General features: G+C 31.4%; 1 protein-coding gene across 3 annotated transcripts in view; it reads right to left on the reverse strand.

The window, feature by feature from the left end:
* Positions 1-340: 340 nt before the first annotated feature.
* The window catches only part of LOC145291522 (tubulin monoglutamylase TTLL4-like), a 73,463-nt gene continuing 47,383 nt past the window's right edge, over positions 341-26,420 (reverse strand). For all 3 annotated transcript variants that reach the window (XM_080137509.1, XM_080137508.1, XM_080137510.1), the window contains exons 5-19: positions 24,319-24,513; positions 22,317-22,427; positions 22,045-22,121; positions 20,060-20,254; positions 19,042-19,124; positions 17,179-17,307; positions 13,696-13,815; positions 12,869-12,967; positions 11,259-11,396; positions 11,027-11,158; positions 9,818-9,932; positions 8,606-8,816; positions 6,430-6,503; positions 3,264-3,370; positions 341-490 (exon numbers count right to left, since the gene is read on the reverse strand). In XM_080137509.1, coding sequence (XP_079993635.1) covers positions 487-490; positions 3,264-3,370; positions 6,430-6,503; positions 8,606-8,816; positions 9,818-9,932; positions 11,027-11,158; positions 11,259-11,396; positions 12,869-12,967; positions 13,696-13,815; positions 17,179-17,307; positions 19,042-19,124; positions 20,060-20,254; positions 22,045-22,121; positions 22,317-22,427; positions 24,319-24,513 — 1,790 coding nt within the window. In that variant the 3' untranslated portion in view covers positions 341-486. The remainder of the gene's footprint in view (positions 491-3,263; positions 3,371-6,429; positions 6,504-8,605; positions 8,817-9,817; positions 9,933-11,026; positions 11,159-11,258; positions 11,397-12,868; positions 12,968-13,695; positions 13,816-17,178; positions 17,308-19,041; positions 19,125-20,059; positions 20,255-22,044; positions 22,122-22,316; positions 22,428-24,318; positions 24,514-26,420) is intronic.

A 26,420-nucleotide genomic window follows, 5' to 3' on the forward strand; every position in this document is an offset into this window, starting at 1 on the left:
CTTTTGAGAAGGGAGTAGTTTATTGCTCATCACCCAATGTGCCCCTAACCGAAGAATGCCAACACGACCGTTCAGGCATTTTTTCAGTATTCTTCCTTTAGGGGGCTGGTTCTTTAATTCCCACTTTCCAACCCTAGTTTCACTGCTAATTCTACATACAACATGTGACCACATGTGCTTTTACTTTGCCCTCATCAGCCGCTAACCAGAGGTGATGACACAGTTTTGGTGGCTAAAGCGGGACTGCCACCCCTGGCGCCACCAGCAGCTATTGCTGCTGGGCAAAGCAATAAAATAATTTTTACCAAGAAAATAAAATTAAAAACAACCAACCAAAACAAACATTTGATATTTTATTCCAGAGGAAGTGAAAAATTTTATAAAAATTATTTTAGCAATTGTTAATTTGTCCAAAGAAAATAAACTTTTCATTTTTAAGAATAAAAAATTTCAGCAAGCAGAAGTTTAAAATAACAGGATTTAAGTTTACCTGAAAAGAGAACAAACAAAGATATTTTCAATAAATAAAATAAAGCGTTTTAAACATTATGAAAATTTAATTTTTGTCAATAAAGAGATTAAAATTGTCACAAATGAAAATCACAGATAAAAATACTTTGATATATTAATATATCATGCCAAAAAAAAAAAAAAAAAAAAAATTATACAGATAAAAATAACACTTTATTTAATAAAATTAAAAAAAAAAATGTTGATGAAATTATAAAAGTTTTTTTTTTTTTTTTTAATTTTAAGATTTTATTTAAATTTATACAACAAATATGAAAGTATGAAAATAAATTTATTGAAATAAAAATTTCAAACATATATAATACAAATATTCTCAAAATAGTTTTCAGTTTTTAAAGTGTTTTCAAGAATACTTTAGAAAAAAAAAAAAAAGTAAAAATAATTTCAATAATTCCTAATTTTGGAACTCCCTTCCGGGATTTTGCTTTCCCAACTGCACTGATATGCAGAAGTTCAAGTGTAATGTTAACAAACATCTTTCTACTCATCTCCCTTCATAATGACCCTGCTAATTAAGTCCCTGATAGTAGCCCCCTGCTTCAATGTGGCACTGTGCCTTGTTTGGGGTGAAAATTGAATAAAAAAAATAAAATAAATAAATAAATAAAAAATAAAATGAGATTGTAAAACTGATTATTAAATAAAAAAAAAAATTGGAAAAATAAACAAAAAAACAAAAACAAGGGAGTTAAGACATGAGAGAAAAAAGTGAAGGAACTAATTTGCCTTGTCACCGCTTCCGGTAGTACTATGCCAGAATTTAGGAAGTACATTAGTCGAGTATAACTATCAATTTTCATATTTTGCTAATCTGCCACTCGTTATTACTTGGTTAAATGATAGACTTATCTCCCCCTACTTTACTGGATTTCCCCTGTTACCAATGAAGAATCGGCAAAATAGGATAAAATTAATTTTTATTTTTAACTAAAATTCCACTTGATAATTTTTTATAATTTTTGGTGAAGATAAATATTTTTGCCTGACACAAATATATAAAAATTTTTCTTGTTAATTTGAACTACAATTTTCACTTTGCCCAATACTATGTGGTTGAATGCAACAAACTTTTCATACACAATGACAGGTATCTGTTTATTGTTGCATAACACTATCACGGTCCTCTTCCTTTAGCTTCCTGTTGCACACAAGAACGTTTAATACACTTTTAAATTGTCTTCTACACTCTACCTGCTCGGTAGCCATCAGTTTTCGGTTGAGAGAAGACAGTTGTCCGACAAGGTATTAGGATTTTCTTCCCAACACTGTCAAGAAATTTAAGTTTCAATTCTGAAGGCAAGTATCCGTCTCTCAGACACTCCATTCTTTGCAGCTTCCTTGCCGCTCTTTTCTGTAATTAACCCAAGCTCCACTTCCTTATCTTCAGCTACCCTGCTCAACTTATCAGCAGATACATGTAGACTTTTAGATCATATGTAGCACTCATCAATCCTCTGAACGTCTGAAGTCTTCTGCCAGGGATGGCATCATAGGTTTGATAAGGGCTACAGGTGACTTGCAACAAGCTAAATAACTACAGCTTTCGAATCGTAAGCTTGTCCTTTGTCATTTGGCAAACTGTCTGATAGGACTTGCAGATTGCCATAGGACGTTTCTCCATACACACACTTTTAAGATACTTAAGATCATCCAAGATAAGGTTGGTTGGTTTTTGTTTTACGGCATATCAACCCTTTTCAGGTTATTTAATGCTGAATCCAAAGATTTTGAAGAAAAATTTTTTAATAGAATATATTTGTTTGTCTTCAAGTCGGTTTCTATTTAACCCATAGTTGGGACCCTAACAGGTACTACCACTCTGGGTCAGAATGGACCTGGGAGCAATGGCAATTAAAGGGTGGCTCCACACTCCCCAAAGCCCACAAGCTGGGGCCTCACCACTGGATATAGTTTAAGGTCATATCCAGGACCTCCAAGATAAGGAGTGCACCATTACATATTGAGACATTCTCCAACCACCTGTGATTTGCAAACTTCAGTGGCTTCAGCTGAGTCTGTGATATGCTGAGGTAGTATTCAAGCCGCGGAGAAGAGACCTTCAACAAGTAATATAAACTTGATAGGATGGAACATTGGGTCATTCTTGTGTCAGTGGCTCCACTTTTGAAATAGTTGTGAATAATGTGGAGGACAAATGATCCAATGTTGATACTTTTCAATTTCTGGTATTATGGATGCAAGAGTTACATCCCTTTATCACAAAACTACTTTATGTTACAAACACATCAGATAGTTTTGCGAAAAGAACAAATCTTGTCTCCACAATAATATAATGCAATTTCAGAACAACGTATTTCTATTTTTATTTTTTATATTTAAAAAATATTTTAATGGTATTCTTATTAATACTTAAAAAATAATTTAATAGTATTTATTTTGATTTTATTTTTAATATTTCAAGTTTTTATTAGACATAAATACAATTTTCAAAGCCGTTTCAAGACATTCTTCATATTTTCAAGGATTTTTCAAGGTAATAGAAATAAGGCTTCTTCAAGGAAAAAGTAAAAATTCAAGGACTTTTCAAGCCTATGAAAACCACGTAAATCCTGCTTTCAATTGAAAGCAAATTTTTGTAATAACTGATTTGCATATTTATTCAAATTTAACAATTTGAATTTAAACAGATCTTTGGCCACTTTTCCATAAAGACCCAGCAGAGAAATTGGGTGGGTGGGGTTACAACATTTTGAAAATCATTAATAATTTACCTGTTCTTTTCCACAGTTTGTTTTTTTTCTGAATTTTTTCCAATTGTTGAAAGCGACTTTGGATTTGGAGAATGGACAGAGGATCCGATCAACGCAGGAGGATTCCACTATTTAAAAAATTAAAACAATTTGAATAACAGAATTAGAAAAAAAATTGTATAACCCTATTGTCACTGCTGGTTTTGTATTATTTGACAGGGTTAGTGTTCAGGAGGAATATATGTAAAGCCAATATAAAAATTATCTCGTTTTGAGTTTGAACAGAGTAAGCTAGAAATATGATGCTATTTGGTATTAAGATAAAAGATGTCTTTAAATAATTCATATGACAAATAAGAACTAATTAACCAGAGTTGAAAAAACACAGAATGGCAATTCTCAGTATTTACAGTGGGTGCGAAAAGTATCTGATACAAAGCAAAAAGTTGATTTACTTTTATTGCACGAAAACAGAAGCAATAACAAAGTGCTGTTCTAATGTAAAAAAAAAAAAAAAAAAAAAAAAAAAAGTAATTCTTCACTCGATAGAGCTTGTATTAACATAAAATAAAGTTCTATAGAGGTCATGGTGCAAAGATAACAAATATGTATAAATCATATATATATATATATATATATATATATATAAGGAATGAAAAAATACCAGCGGTGGTTGACGTTATGTTTTAAGAAAAATAGAAAAACCGAATGAAATTATTAAAAAATCAACGTTTCGTCCTTATTTCAGAGGACATCTTCAGGATAATTGAAATAATAAAAATGTAAGAAAAGAAAAAGTCATAGATCGTGCGAAAAAGACAGTTCTTGAATCCTACCCATGTCGGGAAGGACAAACATATGTGCGTATGGGAAGGTTGGGTTGTTCGATGTCTATATATACACTTTTAAAAATGCGTTAAAATAAATATGTACATTTTTTTTTTTTTTTTTCCTGTAAACTTATTCATTTTGTTGAAATATTTAAGGAAAAACGGTTTAGCCAGGATCTATTTTGATATTTTGTTCTTTGATTATTATTTTCCCTATGCTAGGGGTTAAATGGTAGAAGCCTTTTCTTTGCGTAATAGTATTCAATATTAGTGCTGATTCTAAAAATCTTCTTTTAACTCTATCACGTATTTAATAATTTTCGCTTGATCTAAATTAAATGAGTGATCGTGTTCTGCACAATGGCAAAAGAGTGCATTTAGGGCGTTACCATTCCTTATATCTCTTCTGTGCTCGTTAAGTCTTAATTTCAATTTTCGCTGTGTTTCACCTATGTACGCTTGTTGACAGTTGTTACATGGGATGGAATATATACCGGCATCGGATGTGAGGGTTTTGGGAGGATTTTAATAGACTTGGTTTTCACTTGATACAAACAACTTCCTCAACCATAAAACAGACATTAAAAACTACCAAGCACTCTCCCAAAACCCTCACATCCGATGCCGGTATATATTCCATCCCATGTAACAATTGTCAACAAGCGTACATAGGTGAAACACAGCAAAAATTGAAATTAAGACTTAACGAGCACAGAAGAGATATAAGGAATGGTAACGCCCTAAATGCACTCTTTTGCCATTGTGCAGAACACGATCACTCATTTAATTTAGATCAAGCGAAAATTATTAAATACGTGATAGATAGAGCTAAAAGAAGATTTTTAGAATCAGCACTAATATTGAATACTAATACTATTACGCAAAGAAAAGGCTTCTACCATTTAACCCCTAGCATAGGGAAAATAATAATCAAAGAACAAAATATCAAAACAGATCCTGGCTAAACCGTTTTTCCTTAAATATTTCAACAAAATGAATAAGTTTACAGGAAAAAAAAAAAAAAAAAAAAAAAATGTACATATTTAATGTAACGCATTTTTAAAAGTGTATATATAGACATCGAACAACCCAACCTTCCCATACGCACATATATGTTTGTCCTTCCCGACATGGGTAGGATTCAAGAACTGTCTTTTTCGCACGATCTATGACTTTTTCTTTTCTTACATTTTTATTATTTCAATTATCCTGAAGATGTCCTCTGAAATAAGGACGAAACGTTGATTTTTTAATAATTTCATCCGGTTTTTCTATTTTTCTTAAAACACACATATATATATATATATATATATATATATATATATATATATATATAAAAACAATGTGTGTGCGCATGTGTTTATGTGTGCCAAAAACTTTTGACAACAAACATGACGAACACTGACAAAATAGGTATCTTTTTGTAAGTCCAAACTCTCAGACGACAAATATCCAAAAATTGGCCAAAAACTAATTCTTTGACCGTCATTTTTTTACAAGAAGGGGGGTCATTTTTTTCGTTGACATTTTTGCAGAGTCATTCAGGCCTTGCAATGACTAAGCTTAATTTAAACGGCAGCAATGTTGTATGTCACGGTGGGTGTGGTGACTAAACTGTTCGCTTTTTTTTTTTTTATTTTATTTTTGCGCTCACACTGGTACTCTCTGCCATTTTCATTTTTTTTTTAAAAGTGATTTTAAAACATTGTTTAGCATTCAATTGATCAATACTCTTACCATACAACCTCTCCACACCCAGGGAATGCCGAGTACCCCCGCTAGTCTATTATATAAAGGACAGTCGTCTGTGTGTATGTTTACTAAAAACTTGTCATCTGCATTAAAGTGGCATGAACGTGGTACTGTGGACATAAAAAAATTAGGGGAAAAAAAAAGTCAATTATTTCATGTAGAAATGTTTTATTTGATGGGGGAGATTATGTAACACCTTGTTCAAATGCCGTTTGTTAATCATGCATGCGTGAACAGTGGATTCGTTGTTTCATTTTAAAAAGCTAAATTTGCAACGCCATAACACGAGTCATCGTAGTCTGATTGTTAATGTGTTCGCTTATGAACTGCGCCCAGCATGCGGCATTTTTTCTCCCTTTTTTCTCCCTATCTTTTAAAATTCCCAACTTGTCCATTACAGTGCTTTTTTTTTTCTTTTAACACGATAAGATGGCACCCAAGTCCTGTCTTTTAGTCTTAAAATTTTTTTTTATTTAACCGTTTTTACGACTGGGTAACCCACCCCCTAGTTTCTGTAGAAAAGATAGAATCTGTTTATCTTATAAAGAAGGACATACAATGCATGTATATAAAATACAATGCAGACATAAAAAAAAATATCATACCTGATGTTTATAATCACTCGTTGGGTCATGTAGATGAATACCAATTTCACAGAAGGATTTTAACAATATCAGCCCTAAAAAATAAAAATATATATGCGTGCAATATTGTGGAAGTTTCTATTATTGTGATGATTATACACAAGTGTATATACGTGATCGTCTATCTAAAGTTGTGTGTATGTACATTTAAAGACGGTTCATGACAAGACAATATTATACATAAATACTTTTACAACACAAAGATGAATAACACTTATTTGGGGTTTCATATATCTGACCATCAGGAAACATATCTGGTTCATCTTGGGTCTTGTCTTCACAAAGCTGCAATGAAAATTCTCTTCAAGGACGTCAGAGCCTAAGGTTTTATTTTTGGTAACTTTATTTCAGTGTATCCCCCCCACCCCATCTTGGAAAGTTGCATGCTAATTCTGACTATCACCATTTCTGACCCCCTCTGCCAGGAGCCATTATGATCCGTTGATCTCTCTCTCTCGATTGACTAACTCTTTTCCCTCTAATTAATTTCCAGGTATCTCAAAAAGACCATTTCCCCCCTTACTAAATTATGTCATTAGTATATGTGACTAAGATAATCACCTGATGTTTTTACATGTCATTATTTCTAAGTTGTCAACAAAATTGTTATAACATTTTTAAGTTAACATTCCTAAATGTAAGTAAATATTTATTCTAAATATTTTTATTATTTTAAAACATTTTAGTTGTCCAAACTTTTAGGCTTGAATAATCATAATCATCGGTCAGTACCCCTTTCGGTGTTGCCCGGTCAATATCCAACATATGCATAAAATTTTATACAAATATACATTTCTATAAAAAAAAAAGGTTTAACATTTTAAGGCTTATGACATGTTTATAAATCTGTGTTGAAGAATTATTTAATGTTAAGGGTTTTTATTGTTTTAAATAGCAGAAATAACTGGCATGTAAGGGTGAATAAAAATTTACTTACTTGCCTCCCCACAAGAGCAGAGTTAGACACAAGGTTGCTTTATAATGTAGGGAACAGTCAGCTCCCATAAAAGGGGCACTTTGGATAAAGACAAAAATAAAAATTCAGCCTAGAAGCATTTCTCCTTCACTAACTAGGGCAGAAAAGATGCGTCATAAAACAGACACTACACTTTGCTCCTAAAATCCTTAAAAAGATCAGACCATTATGAACAACACTTCGGTGCAAAAGGCATTGCATATTTTTGCTTCAAGCGTCAAAATAAAACTTTTGAAATATTTTTGAAACAAAGTAATCCGAGAATCACAAACCTAGACATAAACTGATAAGGAATAGGAAATACTATTTTTTATGGAAATTGCTTCAGACAAGGCATGAAGCCACTTAATGTAAGGAGCTGACAAGAACAAAAAATGATAAGTACAAAGGAGATACCTATTGGCCTTAGTCTTGAAAAGATTAAGGTTATAGATGGAGAAAAACAGCCAATAGGAAGAGTTACATAAGCCTGCAGTTTTGGGAAAGAAACTACTGGATTAGAAAACTGTATTACAATGAGGTATCAAAACAGCGAACTGATAGTAACCATTAGATCAAATCAAATGAGCTGAAACAAAGAAATAGATAAGACAATTCGAAAGACCTTATGTCATAATAGCGTTTATAGAAATGACTGAGACTAGCAACATCACGTCTGTGGAAAAAGCTGCAGAGAAAAAAAAGGGTTGGGTCAAATCAAATTAGCAAAAACCCTCAAAATGGGAAAGATTCACCAGTCCCAATATGCCAACAGTAGTCTATACACTAATAATAGATTTGTAGAGATAGAAAAAAATAGCCTCCGGTGTGAAAAAATTGTTTGGGTAATAGAGAGAACAGACTTAAGGGCAATCACTGTAAATGTATGAAATCTAAAAAAGATTTGAAGAGAAAACCCAAGAAGTTTCAGAGTCAATTTCTCAAGAGTAAACCTATCTACGAGAATGTCAGAAAAGGGACCTGTTTATGATTGAAAGAGTTTTAACAAGATTAAATGAAACAAACTATTTTGCACCGGAATTGTTTCTAAGTATCAGGAGACAAAACATAAAACAAAAAATTTTAAAAGTCTCAATACAAATATTTCATGCATAAATGAAAATAAAATTTTCGAAATATTACGGGTCAATTTTGAAAAAAAGTCAAAGAAAACTGCCTCACCTCTTGAATCCAACTTGCAATAACGTTGACACCATTGATCCAGCAACAAATTGCTGTATTTCAAGTGTTCAAAGAAACGCAAATATTTGGAAGTTGTATGATCCGGAAAAATACGTTCAAAATTGCCAGAACGTTTCTCCTCATCCAGAGTCAACAATAGAGTACGGATATCAAATGGAGTTAAAGTATCCAATATCGTTTGTTGCATTTGCTGGAGTAAAAAAAAACAAAAAAACATTAATGAATTATTCAGATAAAACATTACATATACCTATATATCAACTTCTTGGCAAATTAGTTTAGTGTTTACTATTCTCTCCATTGTCTTACACACACAACATTGTTAGTGCTTTGGGGCGATAACTGGAGGGGTCAGATGCATACTTTCCTGGTTTTGATACGAAAATGACTGGCTTGTTTCCATGTAGCTGGAAAAATGCCATTGATTCAGCTGTCATTAAGAATGGAAAGTAAATACTTTAATGGTTCATCTGGTAGTTTTAGGAATTCATGTTATCTCATTTGGTCATCTACCACACTCGTTCAGAAACACTTGGTCTTGATGGCAAGACAAGGTCAAGACTAAGTGTGATAGTAGATGCAGGAGTTGTCTCCAACACATACGCTGCCTAGCATTCCCAAAATGGTCACCTATCTGGTACTGGCCAGCCTCTTTATGGTTTAACTTTGGAGTTTATGTAGGCAACAAAGATATATATATAATTATTAATTATAAACAGGAATTCCGTTAAAATGCACAAGTTACATCCCTGACATATATATCTAATATATATGTGTCTCCATATTTTCAAACTCTCTTCCAAAACTAAAGTCTCAGCGGCACTAGGAGCCTCAAATGATTGGATTTTTTATGGAGAGTTTTTTTTATGGGTCTTTAGAAATAAATAAAATAGTTTATAAGGGGTCAAAATTGTTATAACTTTTGTACATTCATCTTAGTTTATTTTTAATGAGTTCATGTATGTGTCACATTGGCACAGTGGTAACATCACCAGCTTTGAATGCTAGTTTCGATTTTGATTCTAGCTGATGGCACCTAATTTTTTTTTTTTTTTTTTTTTAACTTTTGAAATCATGATTGAAATATATATGAAATCTGGACAAATTAAAATATATTTTATGTCTCCCCTCCTCCTTATATATATATATATATATATATATATAAATAAAAATATTTTTTTCTTTCCTTACCATATCAAGATTGCGTTGATGATAGTATGTATGCTTGTGTTTTTCATCTGCAGAAAGATTATGGGTGTAGAGTCGCTTATCAAGGCAGTAGTTGTTTGGTGGTTTATAGTGTCCACTACAATATACAAAAATGGAAGCAGTATAAGAAAAAGTTTTATCAAGAATTTGGAACATTAAAGAAAAAAGATTGTGTAAGAAAAAGAACAAATCAAAAAACAGACACAAAAATGTTGAATGTTCTTTTTACACAATGTTTTGATAAAATTTAACAATATAGAAAAATGCAGATTAATAAAATGTGTACATTTTGTGATTATAAAAAAGATGGCCATCACAGAAAAAAATTGGAACAAAAGTTTAAATTTATCTACATTAAACAAGACGTTATTGTATTTCAAGCAGTCAGTCAATTTTCTATCATATTGAATCAATTTGTTTGTACATGTTATCTAGTTATACTACAATGTTGAAATCAGAATTACATCAATAACTCAATTTTCAACCAAAAAGCAGAGAACTTAACATCGAATGAAAGTTCTATTAATAAAATGGAAATTTGCTTTTTCTGTATTCAAAAAGTGGAATTCTGCTTAAAAATGGAGCACTGATCATTGAAGAATTACACAAATACACCAGTTTATTATAGGGTGGAAGATAATCCCAAGAAAAAAAAGGAAGAGTAAAAAACAAGCAATATTTATTATTTAAATGCGAAAACTTAATAGTAACCTTTTCTAATTTTCAACAGCATAGAAAAACGTACTTTCAAAACATTGGAAATGCAATCATTTTAAGCCATTAAATGAATGAGAGGTAACTTTCAGATAAAAAAATAAGTGAATAAGAATATTCAATTGTATCCTAGGTTTGCACAAAATTTACCTTAAAGATAAATCTAAGGACAGATATGTTAAATCTGTCATTCTAGAGTTAACTTGTGAGTTCTTTCATGCCAAATACATAGTAGTCAGTTAAACTGATAATAGTGCAATCCTTGGTCCAATAAAACTGTATTATTGAACAACAAAATTTGGCGTCTCAAAAAAAAAAACGGCTTCAAAACGAGTTCTATCATTTTATCAGTTGTAAAATCTTGGGATGAACAACTAAAATTAAGGAATGACTAAGATTAAATACTGAAAATTGTAGAGTTTTTAGATCATTTCATCTGCAATTTAAAAAATTGAAATAAAGCAAAAAAGTCCTTACTCTTCAAAGTGATTGTTAACGACATGAAGGGACAGATCATCTTTGACAGGCAACTGAAAACCTGCAATATTCAGTACATCACAGACCATTGGTTCTTTGATTTCGACATCTAGAGGAGTTGTGGAATGAAGACTAAAAATGAAAAAGGAAAACAGAAAATACTAAAACTCTACAAAAAAAACCCAAAAAACAAATACAAATGAAAAAACATGAAATACAGTATTGCATTTACCTAGGAGAAATGTTTACTTCCAAAAGCCATGGTTTCAGATTCTCATCCAAAAGAATATCAAATCCAAACAATTCATATGCCGAATAAGAAGGGTTCTTCAAATTAGCTCTCGTTAAACTTGAAACGATGGCTTCTCCACTGGAACGAAACAATGATACCAATCAGTAAGTAAAAGAAAAAATCCAACACAAACTTAGCCCAATCTCATAAATTTATTTAAACTGTACGGACCTATGACGAGTTGAGAGTCAAATCTGTAGCTGATTTAAAAGTGTTTGACTTACATGCATTGTATGTATTTGTTGGGAGGAGGAGGGAGGTGAAATGAAGAAATAATTTGGTTGAAAAAAGTTGTTGAATAGAGAAGGGAAAGAAGTCAGGTGAGGAGGAATGGGAGTTGACGAGTTTTTAGATCAGTTCATCTGCAATTTAAAGAACTGAAATGAAGCTTAAAAAAAAAAAAAAAGTCCTTACTTTTCAATTCAAAGTGATTGTTAATGACATGAAAATAGCAGTAACAGAAAAATTGGGAACAAAAGTTTCAATTTACATATGTTAAATTAGCAAAGTGCTATTTTATTTCACCCCCCACCCCCAGTCAACTTTTTAGCCTAATATCTATTTTTAACAAGAGAATTTAACTATTCTGTACTTTCGTCTAACAATTTAATAGAAAATAAGCTTTTTGTCCAAAAACAAAAATAGTTCAAAGTCTCTGGCAAAAATGTAACAAAGTGGGAACTGATTTTGCACTTTCTAGTCGACACATTTGTAGCCAGTTTTGAATTCAAGTTTAACTGTAAAATGTTGACAAGAATACCAAGATTCTTAAATTATGTTTTGGTAGGGAATTTCAAATAGATTTAAAATCAAGAAAAAAATTTTTATTAACAAATTTTTATAGTTCAATTTTATAAAAATTCTAAAAGAAAAAAAATCTTTGAATTTCTTTAACTGACAACAGAAGAAAAGTGTAAATCATGAGGCCTTCTTTGTAGAAGGCCAGGTTTCAATCTCGATCTGAGCATCAGAAATTTTGTTATATATTACTGCAATACATAAAATACTAACAATCAACATTTACATATAAAAACAATGGTACATTTTTATTGCTTGGTTATGACAAACAAGAGAACATGGAAATTGACGCAAGTTGATCTGTCAAAATTATTAGCAATCAGACTATTTGATATCAAGTTGGGCCAGTTTATATAATATTTTTGAATACCCACACATCCACAACTATAATGCCCAATCCATGGATTTTGCCAACAGTCAAGTAGCCATTTCTTTCATTTTCTTCTAGCCCCCCCCTTCCTATCGTATTCCTTTCTGATTAGAAACCCTCAAAAAGTTGTTGAGAAGACCAAAGAGAAATAACAGATTATAAAAGAAAATACATTTTTATTGATAAGATGTTTAAAGTTTTATTTTGAAAAGTGATATTCTTTAAGAAAATTGTGTAATGCATAATTTTTCATGGATAAATTAATGTAGGTTCCTTAAAATTTACTGTTCTTTTAAATGTGCATGCGTCACATGCTTAGCAGCATCTATTTTGTGTACACATATGTAACAATACAAAAAGTATAGATAAAATAAAAACTTACCTGATTATAGTTTTGACAACAATATCTTTTATAGATTCCCAGATAGGATGAACATTGATTCCTTGTTGTTTTAAATAATTCCATAAGGTTTTCAGGCTCCTACAATAAAAATACTTTAAATTAGTTTTGAAAAGATTTCTTTCCAACATTGAAGTTATTGCCCTCAACTAATAGAATGTTTGGAGTAAGTTTATCACAGATTTAATTCTATATTGAGAAATAAAAATCATTTCCTATTGTCAGATAAATTCACCAATGACAAGATTTGGTGCTTAACACGTCTTCAGTAAATATGCTAATTTTAGGAAATACATATTTGTTATGGTAGACAATAAATAAAACCTGTAAAACAATTGTAATGGCAAAAAAATCCAGTATTTATTTTCTTTCCATTATTTAAATTAATTTAATTTTTTTTTTATTAGTATTAGATGAAATGTGCCATTTTCTCAATTTATATATAAACAAATAAACCTGACCCTTGGCAAGAAAAAGGGGTACATATTGTGATTAATGTCACCTTATAATTAAGAAAAATGGCATCTTCTCTCGAATACTGAATTGCAGAAAAAAAAAATCTCTTAAAAAAAATTAGAATTTTATTGTATATTATATTTAAAAAAATATTTAAGAAACAAAATAATGCAATGTATAATTATCAAAGTTACATTAACACAAGAAATACACATACTCATGATTTTATTAAATATATATAAAAATAAATTATTACTTGTAGAAGATTTTAGGTCGGAGGTTTTTCAAAATCTGAAGAGTATAGTGTTCGGATTAATTGTGCCCTACAGCTCATCATCATCATATGAACCTACCATTTATGTCCTTGATAATTATCACCAGTGTTGTTCCGATAAAATGGATTCAATTTATTGACGCTGTAATTGGTGAGGTGAACACAGCGATTGCTTAAACTGCTTATGGTGGTGGAGTACCTAAAAATGGAAAGGAATAAGAATTTAAAATCAGAATTTTTTTTTTCTTAAAAAAAAAAAAAAAAAAAAAAAAAAAAAAAAAAAAGTAATTAATTTTTTTTTTTTTTTAAGTAATAACCACTTTCTTTGACAATTCCAACCATAAAATAATGTTTATATTACTTGGATTGATCAGACTATTCTCATCATGAGTGTTATTTGTGTAACATTTCAGTCAGATTGGCCTTCAACCGTCCTAAGGCATGTTGGTTGTAATAATAACAACCAACATGCCTGAAGATGGTCGAAAGCCAAAACATTGCACAAATAACACTCAAGATGAGCGAGTTTGTTTAACGGCATTTCAACATCTAAGGATCATTTGATGCCAAAAAAGTTTTGTTGATATAATAGGTTTTCAGTTTCTTGTAAAAATATTTTAAGTTTCTTGAAAAGTTTATCTTTTGAAGCAAGATGCTTTGGGTTTTTCGAAAAATTGTTTTAGTTGTAAGAGGTTTGTTTTTCTAAACTGAATTTTATTTGTTTACTTTATAGGAGTTTGAATACATTTGTTTCTTTTAAATAGTTTATGATTTGTTGGGGTTCCACTTCTTGGAATACTTTTTTAATGTTTGTTTTAAAATATTTCTTCCGAGTGTGTTTGTGTTTTTACACTCCGTCAGTAGATGTTTAATTGTTAGTTGTTGGTTGCAGAGTGTGCAATTTGTTGTTTCCTTCACTTTGATTAGGTAGGAATGAGTTAATTTTGTATGTCCAATTCTGTTTTTTTTTTGGTTATTTCGTTGTATTCTTGTATAATTTCTGTGATAAAAGTGTGTTTAGATTTTTCTTCAAGGGCCATGGTACAGGATAGGGAGTCTGTATATATTATGAATTTTTGTTCGTTGATGTCTTTGAGAGCTATTTTGATGGCCTGCAGCTTGGCTGTATATATTGAAGCCTCGTTGGGCAGTCGTATTTGATTTTGTCCATCTGTGCATGCTACACTTGTTCCGTTTATAGTTTTAGACCCATCGGTGTATATTTCTATGTATTCTGCATATTTTTCTCTTAGTTCTCCGAAGTTGCTTCTGTTTGTTATATTATTTGTAATGTTTTTCTTGTAAGCAGTAAGTGTTAGGTCGGTTTTTGGTTTGTGTAATGTCTATGGTGGTCTGTCGTTTATTTTTTTGAGTAATTATATTGTCGGGGGTTTCATTGATTTGATGTATTATTTCTTTAATTCTGTGTCCAAAGGAGGGTATATTTTTTGGTTTCCCTGAATAAAAGTTTGTACATTGTGGGTTGAAGGTAGTTTTGTATGTTCGGTTTTCGGGGTTGCTTTGTAATTTTGTTGCGTATTGTAATGCTAGTTTTTCCCATCTTAAATGCAGGGGTAGTTCTTGGGCTTCTACATGCAAGCTTTCCATTGGTGAAGTTCGATAGGCTCCCAGGCTAAGTCTTAAATTTTGATTCTGTATTGTTAGTAGTTTGTTTTTGTAGGATTTGTAAGTATGTATCTTCTGCTTTTGTCCTTGTTCGTGATTTGGATCTTTCACGGTTTATTTGTGGTTTTTGTTGTTCGGGTTCTTTTTTGTTCTTTGGGATTTGTTTTAGATCATTTGACTGAGTTTTAGAAGATACTGGTATTTGTTTCTTGTTTTCGTTTTGGTTAGTTTTTAAAGTTTCAATTAAATTTTTGAGTTCGGAGATTAATTTAAGTCCTGGTAGTGGGTTTGGTTGGTTTTAAATTTTTGTGATGTCTGCGTAAGTGTTTTTCTTGAGAGCTTGCTATTTTCCTTGCTTCAGGAAAGGATACGTTTTGTTCGTATTTTATTTCAGCTATTTCTTTTCTAAAGATTTTGCATATTTTAGAGTATGCTGGGTGTTTTTCTTGGTAATTTGGGCATTTTGTTTTGCTGGGGCATTCAATTTCAGTGTGGTTAAGTTCTTTTAAGCCACATTTTCCACATATTTTCTGTCCTTTGCATGTTTCTCTGTTATGTCCATATTTATGACGCTTGAAACATCTCAGAGGGGCTGGTATATATTGTTCTACTTTTTCAATTGTATATCCGATTTTTATTTCTTTGGGAATTTTTGGTGTATTGAATGTTAGTACGTAGGTTTTTGTAGGTATGGTTTGACATTCCTTTTTATGTTTATTCGAAGATGATCGATTACTCCCCGTTTTCTTAGGACATTTTCTATTTCTTCTGCTGTAGTCAAGGTTAATTCATGGCTTTTTATGACACCTTTTGATGTGTTTAATCTTTCATAGGCAAAACTTTTGCATTTATAGATATGGAATTTTTCCATCTCTAAGATGTTTTTTGCGTCTTTATAGTTGTCAACTGTGACAAGTAGATTGCCATTTTTCATTTTTTTTGCTGTTTTTGGGTTGCTGTTTTGAGACAGAATTTTTTCAATTAAGAAAGGAGACAGATCGCCGATCTTTTTTCCTTCTAAGGTTTCGATTACTATGAATCTTGGGTATTTTTCTTTATCAATTATTTCATAGTTATATTCTTGCTCACTGTCTGAGCTGGTTACGTCAGAGTGGGTTTTTTTTTTTTCGATTTTGTTTTATTTTTTTGGTTTCTGGGTTTTTTGTTTGGGTTTATTATATCCATAGAAGTTTGTTTAGATTTATCTCTTGCTCTCCACCCTCCTCGGAGCCCGAAACTGGGAGATGTTGGGGGGGGGGGGGGCATTCGCCCCCTTCATCCCAGGGATACAAAAAAGGTATACTCAATTGGTTGAGTTTGTTCCATCATTTCCTGTTTCCTCCATTAGTTTCTTCTTTCCCAGTTTGATAGAAACATTGGTTGGGGAGCAGTTGTGTGGTTTTGTCTCGTCAATTGATTGACCCTTGCCATCGCCTTCTAGCACTTACCTGGTTTATCTATGTTTGTAGTAATAAGATGCATTATCTTTAGATTAAATTTGTTTATTTATTTATTATTTTTTTTTAAATGTTATAATTGACATTTCAGTGTAAGGCTTAACATGACTAGCCGATTGATCGGATCGGATAAAAATGTCTGAAATGCAACAATTTTATACAAAGAAAAAAATTTTTTTTTTAAATACTTTCTGGTAATGCTGATAAAACGAACTAGTGTTATATAAAAAATTATAAACAATTTTCTTCCTAACCCGATGTAGAAGAGGAGTATTGCATCGAGACTTGTCGAAATGTTTATAGAATCAGCAAAATGTTAATATTAATACTAAATCAAAGATGGATTTTATCTGTAAGATAATTGGATGCAAATTTAATGCCATGTTAATTTTCTTCCATTTATCACAAAAAAGATGACATTCTCCATTTTTCTGGATGAAATGATGTAAGAAAATGTAGGAACTAAGTGATGTACTTACTTGCAAGATGCAAAGCGAACCAATCCGTCTGAATATATGTAAATCCTGAGAGGGTCGAAAGAGCTTACTAACACATAAAGGCGGATATCAAATTTACTGTTGTTGATCAAGTAAGGTCGCGAAAGGTACCTGAACAAAAGATTAAAAAAAAACAAACAAAATGTATTATTTCGATTTAATCTGCACATCTAACAATAAAAATATTTCAAATCATCATATCCAATTTTTTTATGCTGGCATAAAAGCGCTTGAAACTAAGCTATCTCTGGCCAGGTTTCTATTCATTCCTCTTTCAAATCCATTCTCATCACTTTCAGTTTTCTGCCAATTAACCTTTGTAAACTTAACTGTTCTGCATCTAACTCAAAAACACTTATTTTTAAAATGGAAGCAAATCAACAAAGTCTCCCCTTCTGCAGACATCTCCTTATACTGTCCACATTTAATTTTTGTCGGTGGGGAGTGGGGGGGGGATCAGATCCAAGCTTCTCTTTAAAACTCACATCACAGATCTATCTTATAATTTTCATCATTTCTCTCCATGCAATGCATATCCTCAACCCCCAATAGCCAGGTTTAACTTCCACACATTATCACATTCTGTACAGATTCTTCCTTTGATCGAAAGTGGTAATGATAATGGCAGAATTTCACTGAACTCCAAACTCTTGCAATCACACTAGCACGTGTTCCAACCTGTAATGTAATGGTATCACCAAGGTAACAAAACTTGCCAACAACTTTAATATTTTCACAATTTAGATATATTTACTCCACATCCAAGTTCTCATCCATCACCATCATCCAAGTTCTCATCCATCACCATCATCTTACTTCTCATCCATCACCATCTTACTTCTTGAATATAAACAGACTGATGCTAATATGTACAAAAATATGGTTAGATTGCAAAAAGATTCTCTTAAAGACCTTACATACATATTGTATCATTCTCATGCAACGCATGTCTTCAACCATCACTTGCAAGGTTTCACTTCTATGGATCATCATCTGCCTGATATGTAACAGAGCGTGGAAATGCATGCAAAATAACGTCCCGGGTAAAGAAAAAAAAGACTATAAAAAGGAGGAAGAAGATGATCACGTGAGAGACGTGAATGACGCTCGAGAAGATAATGTGAAGGATGTCACAGTAGTAATGCAATAATGCGGAAATAAATGTTGTACAAAAAAAGTGAGTTGAGGTTCTTTCCTATTCTTTATCTACTTTGCGATCGAGGCTACAATGTGTGGGTTCCCAGACAACATTACAGATAAATTCTTTCTTTGGTTGACAGTGGTAATGATCTGTTGCTTAGTAATGGCAGACGTTCTCTGAACTCTTGCTATCACACTAGAACCTCTGTACTGCAATGGTATCAGCACAGCAACAATACCTCCGGACAATCTCAGTAGCCTCACCATCTAAAATATATTTCTTGAGTTGTAAGCCATGTTTAGTTTCAGAACAGTTTCCGATGGTTAGTTGTTCTATATAAGTCCTGGAGGTGACTGGTTCTCAGTAGACAGTTCTCGAGTTGGAAGCCACAGAGCAAAAGATTCTTTCCGTGTTGACATGAAGAAAACACGTGTGAGGTTGTAACAGAAAAGGTTTAATTTTTATGGAGCAATTCTGGTTTATGATTGGTTAGTAGCAGAACGTGAATTGGATTTGTCATTTTCTAGCAGCATTGTTTTTATAAATAGAATCGACTGTCGACCCATTAGCTCAAAAATATTGCAACAATATTTTATCCAATGAAAATGCAATTTCAAAAACAAGTACGAGAGAGACTGAATCGCTTATGGAGATGCAGCTTACAAAAAATATCAAACTAAAGAAAAAAAACAAATTTTACTTACTTTTGAACAATAATAGGTCGGCGTTGTGGAATTTGACTCCATTTGTGAATGACTTTTATTCCTTTCCCACGAGCAGAGGCAGGCTGTAAAATAAAAATTATTTCAAGAATAGAGTACAAAATTTTTAAGACAAATGTTCAAATCAAGTTTTAATAAAAAAAAAACAGAATACATAAAAATATGCTGTATATTGATCTCCAAACTGTCTTGGGACTTTAACTGGTTGGCATCATGCCATCTTTGTAGATGGAAGCTGGGATAAATTTATGTTTAGAACATAATAAATATAGCCTTTGATGGCCACCTGTTGGATAGCTTCAGATCTCACCAACTTAGTCATTTTTTATATGGTTTGGTATTTCTTACAGACACGTTACTTTCAAAAGTACAAGTCACTTGTAAATAATTGTTTTTAAATAATATAATAATGGAACTAGAATTTCCAAAAATACCATAAATAAAGTGGTTGTTAAGAGTTAAGGAGGATGGAAAGACTTCAGAATGTAAGCACCACCAAGACCTCGACTAGAGAAGCACAGAGAATAGTAGAATCTTGGCAAGATTTATATTGCCACTAATTCCAGAGCAAGTTATCAACTGCTGCGATAACCATTGCTTGTCATTTTGCATTATCAAAAGTGTAAGGATACTGGAAATCTAGAAATCTTCTCATTCATAATAGGAAATACTTGTCATTACCAGTGAACAATTACTGATGATACAGACACTTGTGAAAACTTTTAGTGTGTAAAAAAAATCATTCCTGTGCATTTCATCCAAATATACCACAATTTAATTCGTACTTAATTTTTAAGAGTTCTTATTAACAGGTCCATCAGTGTAAATAGGATATAAAAAATTATTTTTTTTTTAAACGTCCACTAACAGAAAAAAAAAGAAAAATTTTTTTTTTTTAAATTCCATCTTTTCTGAATTACAAAAGCGGAAATCTCCCTATCTCTGTATATAAATGATGGAATTAAAAGTATTTGGATAAATATTGGAAATACAGACTTACTGGTTTAATGATCCATTTTAAACGGTTTCCACCATCTTCCCAAATTTTCTTGAATAATTTTATGTCAGTTGGAAGCACAAATGTTTGTGGAAAGAAACCATATTCTTTCTTCCCAAAATGCAGCTGTAATTTGGATAGATTCCGCCAAAGTCGATCTTTGCGGCCAATTTGGAAGGAACCAGGAAAATGGTTAAGCTATAAATGTAAAAAAATAAAAACTACTTCATATGAATGCTTACACAAAAACAAATAGAAATCCAGATATCGAATCTGGTTCAAGAAAAATTAAGTCTATGGAAGACTAAAAATAAATAAATCCGTACTTATGGTTAAAAGCAACTTGAGTATAAGATTTAATGAGATGATTGTATTGTCAGTTCCACGAAAAATATTGCGATGGTTGAAAATGTTTACCTTATACTTACACAAGCAATCTATCAAGTTGAAGAGTTCTGACATTTTCTAATGAAATCATTTTCTAATGGAATCCACTATAAGATAATTTTGTGGAATATCTTATTTCACTTTTAAAATCTGATTATTTCAATAACCTTTTCATCAGAATACAAAGATAAATTGTCAGACTTAGGATGGTTGAAGGCACTGCACAAAACTTTTGTTCTTTTTAAGGTGAAGTCCATTAAGTAAAAACTTTTCAGATCGGAAAAAAAATAAAATAAAAATAACTTGATGCAGGTTTATTATTTTGCAATTCCAGTTTATAGAAAAACAATCACCAATTTCTGAAGCAACACAGACTTAAGTTTGCCCCCATCCTTCACTTATGGTTGCAGAAGCAGAGTTGCCAAAGTGTTGGAATCGACAATTTAAAAATTATAAATTCTTTACAAATAAAACGAAAATTACATAAAGCTTTTCAATTCAATTTGTTAAGTGGCAATAACGTGCAGATGGGATCATGATATGGGCAGTGAATTTGTGGGTGCTTTTAAAGTCAAAGACAGTGAAATTGAACTCTAAAAGTTACTGTGATTTCCAAGAGGAAAATCTCGAGTTAACCAATGTAAATTGATATTCATGAAAGAAAATACATTTAGTCATGCTTCAAAGTTTACAAAAACATTGTTACAAAAAAGGATTTGTATGAGATTTCTACATGGACTGATCACCCAACAGTTGTGACTCAAGTTCAATTAAAAATTTGCAGAATACTCTTAATTTATACTTAAAATAATAATACTTAAACAGCAAGCATGAACTCTAGCAACTAGTAAAAAATACTGCAAATAACTGTTGCTATAATAGCAACTACTAACACCAATTGTTGATAAACTTAAATGTTGAAATAAGAGGAGCAACACTTGTATTTCTGTTAATTTGCTTTTTCAATTTTTTTTTTTTCAATTTTTTTAAATTCTTGTAGAACATTGAAGTTTGTTCATATGCTTTTTACATTTATATATTCTTCCAAATTCAACAGGAAAAATGCATTATACAAAATGTGTACTTGCAAATAAAATATTGACATTTAAGTTTTTTACCTATCACCTAACATTTTCAAAGTACAATAATAGCAATATGATATCACTTTAAATATAAATAAAACATCTTATATAGAACAGTTATAGAAATTTAAAAAATTAATTGAAAATCTTTTGAGGTTTTATGATTTCTATATACTTTTTAGATGCACTTTAAGACTGCAGCATCTTGACAGATGAGGGTCACTCCTTCATTCAGAAAAGCAATGTGGGATACTGTTATAGTTTGGAAATGTCACTAAGGAAAACACTCACATGGATATGGGTTAGAAAAGGTAATTTATGTTCAAATAGAAGATAAGAGCAACAGTCGTAGCACATACCGTCAAGATGATGTACTATGAAAATATAGAAGCCACACAGAGTCTGTACTTAGTTTATACAGTTTGGAAGAGTTCATATATTGTGCATGGGTGAGTCTCCATAATAGATACAGAAGAGAAAAAGGAAGAAGAAAACCAAAATTTTTTTCAACAAACTTACTTTCTGAAAATCCCTGAGTGTACGAAATAATTGACTTTTCATATGTTTACCGAAACAACCAATCCAATCATAATTCTCTACAATAGAAAATAAAAAATTTGTTATCTTTTTATATAAATCTTGAGTGAGAAAAATCAAGCTATTCAGACTCAAAAAATTTTAAAACCCTTTTAGGCGATCTTGAATTCTGAAAAGTGGTCATAAAATCAGACCTGAAATGGCAACAAATTAGCTTTACAGAAATTTGTGAAGATTATAATAAAAGGACTCACTTTTTGTTATTTTGAAGCCTGCCCTCATTAAAGCACTTTTGACAACAAGAGGCGTGATTGGGCTGAGCCGCCATCTTAATAGATGGCGCATCTCTGGAGGTAAACCATCAACTGTAAAAAGATTAAAAAATTTTATCAGGAGATATTCAAATTGTTTACTCTTCAGAAATATAAATTGATATAATCTGTCCTGGAATACAATTAAAGACAAAGCAACATACAAAGATGCAACAACTTTGAGTAAATTTTTATAAGAAAATTTAATTGTGAAGTTTGTATTAGAGTGAGTTACCTTTACTTTATTAATATCAAAAAAAAAAAAAAGAAAAAAAAAAAAGAAAAAGAAAGAGAAAAAAGAGAAAAAAAAGAAAAAAGGAAAAAAAAGGAAAAAAAAGAAAAAGAAAAAAAAAGAAAAAAAAAAGAAAAAGAAAAAAAAAGAAAAAGAAAAAAAAAGAAAAAGAAAAAAAAGAAAAAGAAAAAAAAAGAAAAAGAAAAAAAAAAGAAAAAAAAAAGAAAAAAAACAAAAAAACTGGTAGAATGTATATCCAGTCCATGGTTAAAGTCACTGGGAAAATGGATCATTCCACCACTCTAGAAAGAACTTGACATTATCTTTATAAGAGAGATTGGTCCAAATATAGAATACTGCTGTCACATCTGTGGGAAACACTCCAGAACACTTTTACTTTGGTAGAGTACAAAATCAGTTTTGAAAGAGGGGAGGGGAGGGGAATGATCTTTCATGTTCCCTACAACCCTTTTATCACAGAAGATTACTCGTCTCTCTGCTCTATTTTTGTCATGGAAAGTGCTCGACTGAGCTGCAATCTTTGGCCCTTTTATTTGTAGTAGGAATTAGTTTTGCTACTACATCAATTAAAAAAAAAAAAAAAAAAAAAAAAACATTCATTTCTCCCTTCATGTGCCTCGTGTTACGCAGATTTTTCATGAACAGAGCTTTTTTGTAAGGACTTCCTTTCTATGAAACACATTACCACAGGATTGTTTCCTTCTGCCGATTACCACTTTGTTGCATTCAAACGCGAGGTTAAAAAATTGTCAAAAACTACCAGATAAGTAATTAGAAATTCATATCATTAGTGTAAGTACTCCTATAGTTTTCCTCTTTCAGCTGACAATCATTAACCCATTTAAAGGTTAAGAACCACTTTAGGAGGAGTGTTGACTCAAAAAAAACAAGAAAACATTGTTTCCTTTACTATGTCGATTCAACTCCTTTTAATTTTCTTTTTATTTCAATGTAAAGAAACTTATGACCTCTGCCAAGATCAGTTTTTGATAGTTTGTTGGTTTGTTACTATGTTTTTCTTTTAGTACAACTTAGTATCTAATTAGTTTCATTTTGTTCTTTTTAGAGTTTCTTCAATTTTGTGATTTTACTTTTGGACATCTTTTCACATGTGATAAAAAAAAAAAGTCTAGCAAGTTCATACTCCCATCTCATATGAAGAAAAAAAAAATTGTATATATACGAATGACAAAAAAAAAAAGCATACATCAAAACTAATGTAAATTGATAAGGTAGTTTTATTTTAAAAGAAAATCAAATTTTATACCTTGAAGATCAACACCATTTTTGCAAATAACTTAAAGGACAAGGGAGATGATCCCAATTCAAACTTGCAAGATTTAAAAATAGCCAGGTTTTAATAGAGGAAGGCGACATTGAAAAAAAACTTAAATTTATCATTGTTTAACTTAAAACACTCCTCAGAAATAGAGCTTAAAATCAGCCTTGTACGTCAACTGTAATACCTACAGATTCTTATCAATCCCTTAAAATGATTTTCTTCATAAAAATACAACTACTTGATCAATTTACATGATTTTTGGTGTATGATATTTTTTTGTATCATTGTACCTCAAAGATTTTTCTTTCTTTTTTTTCTTTAAGGGAGTTATGGACTAGCATCAAAAAGTCTGCCAGAAGATTTTTTGGGGTAGAGGGGTGGATGTAGTTAACCAAAGAAAATGGAGTCACCTTTGCATCCACTGTAGACGAAGTTGATAGTTGGAGGTACATTTGGGAACAAACTGGCAGTTAGTGCTGGAAGGAGATTCGACTGAGCGCTGTTTACTTTAGTCTCATTCACTTTATCAGGGGACGCCAACTTAGGTTGCAAACTGGACAACTGCCGCGATAGACTGCTACAACCGTTATCTAACTCACACTCTTCTGCAAAGGAAAAAGAAAAAAAGATTACCAGTCTTACAAGTTATTTAAAAAAACATGTCTTATAAAAATGTATTGTCATAATGGCCTAGAACACTAGGGTTCAATCCTCGGTGAAGTAAAAAAAATACATACTCGACACCTCCTTACTAAACACTCATTGTTATAAAGTGATCAGGAGTAAGTAGAGTAATATTGGAAAAGAAACGCCACCCTACCCACATACTCCACTACGGTCAATCAATTTACATTAAAAAGATTTTTTTTTAATAAAAATGCATAAATTATTGAATTTAGTAAGCAATTATATATATAAAAAAAAAAGAAAAAAAAAAAGATTTCCAGCAAGACAACATGTGATGAAAAATTTAAACATACAATTTATTTTAGCTTTAATATGTGGAAAAAATTGAAAATAAAAATGAAACAATGAAATAGAAGCAACATTTTAGATTACTGAAATTCTGCTCAAAAGCTATTTTTACCAGTTTTATAGGTTTTGATTTTTAGAAGTTTTCCGATTTGATTATTCAAAGATTTCATGTTTATTACATTTTTTTTTTAGCTGTTTAAAGATTTTTTTTTTTTTTTTTTTTACAATATCCACAAGATCGCAAAAGTTCTTGCGGAATTGTTAATTTTGATTTCAAATTATGTATTTTCAAATAAGTTTTCATTATAATAACTTTACTTCATTTATCATTTTAAAAAGTGTTTTTCATTCTACCTAATTGTTTGAATTATATTTATTTTAAAACAATTAGGTTTTATTTTCAGAACATTGAATACAAGATGGAAAAATAAGCATTTTGATTCTCTATGCTGTTTTTAATTCATAACCAACCATTTCAGAATAACTTTCTGGGTCACAATGACAACAATTCCTTACTTCTAATGCAGGTTTTAACCGATTCTTTTCACAGTCATTTCAAAACTTTTTCTTATACCAGTTAATCCATTTCTAATTGAAAAAAAAGCTTTAACAATATCCCACACCAAAACTGAACCTCCACCATCTTGCAACGTTGAAACTGCGCACCTAGGATTAAATTCTTTGTCCTTCCTTTGACAGATCTAGAAGTGTAAGCCATGTTTAGTTTCAGAACAGTTTTTATTCGCAGCATGAGTATAATTTAATTTTGGTGCATTTTTAAATTTCATGATATTTGTAGATTCGTTTTTTTTTTTCAGATCATTTTTTTAATTTCTTCGTAAATTTTGAGTGCCACCTTGAATTGACTAAAAGTCATGGGTTTTTCTTTCTGGGTTATCACAGTGGTAAATGGCTTGAAATCACTTGGTAATCCCTTGAGGACCATGGAAATTAACAGACTGTTGCTAATAACTTCAGACATTTTTAAAGAATTTGCAGTAGTTTCAGCTCTTATAATCTGTAATGGTTTCGGCTTCCATTCGTTTTAGAGAGGTCAGTTCAATACATAAAGAAATAATTTTGGGTTTTCCTTTCGATAAATAATGCTCTCTCAATATGTTCAATGCTTTGCAGCCATTGTTCAAGGCTTCTCTCATTACCAGTGATAGACTTTGGTCATCTGTATTAATTCTGCAAAGACAGTTGCGTTCTTTTCAATGAAGTCGGGGTCGTTTCTGTTTTCAGGTTGTGTTTGAAGTACTTTGTGTAGCTTTTGAATTTGTAGATATCCTAAAAATTTCACTTGCCACAATTCGAATTTTGATTAGGATCCATCGAAATAAAGACATATGGTGGGCCCATAACCTCTAGAAGAGTAAGCCATGTTTAATTTCAGAACAGTTTCTGATGGTTCGTTGTTCTACACAAGTCTTGGAGATGACTGGTCGAGTTGGAATCCACATAGCAAAAAATTCTTCCCGTGCTGAGACAGAGAAAACATATGCGAAATTGCTACAGAAAGGTTTAATATTTCTGG

This window comes from Euprymna scolopes, chromosome 12 (genome assembly GCF_053919585.1).
Source record: "Euprymna scolopes isolate OS-2025 chromosome 12, ASM5391958v1, whole genome shotgun sequence".
In the NCBI taxonomy this organism is placed as follows: domain Eukaryota; kingdom Metazoa; phylum Mollusca; class Cephalopoda; order Sepiida; family Sepiolidae; genus Euprymna; species Euprymna scolopes.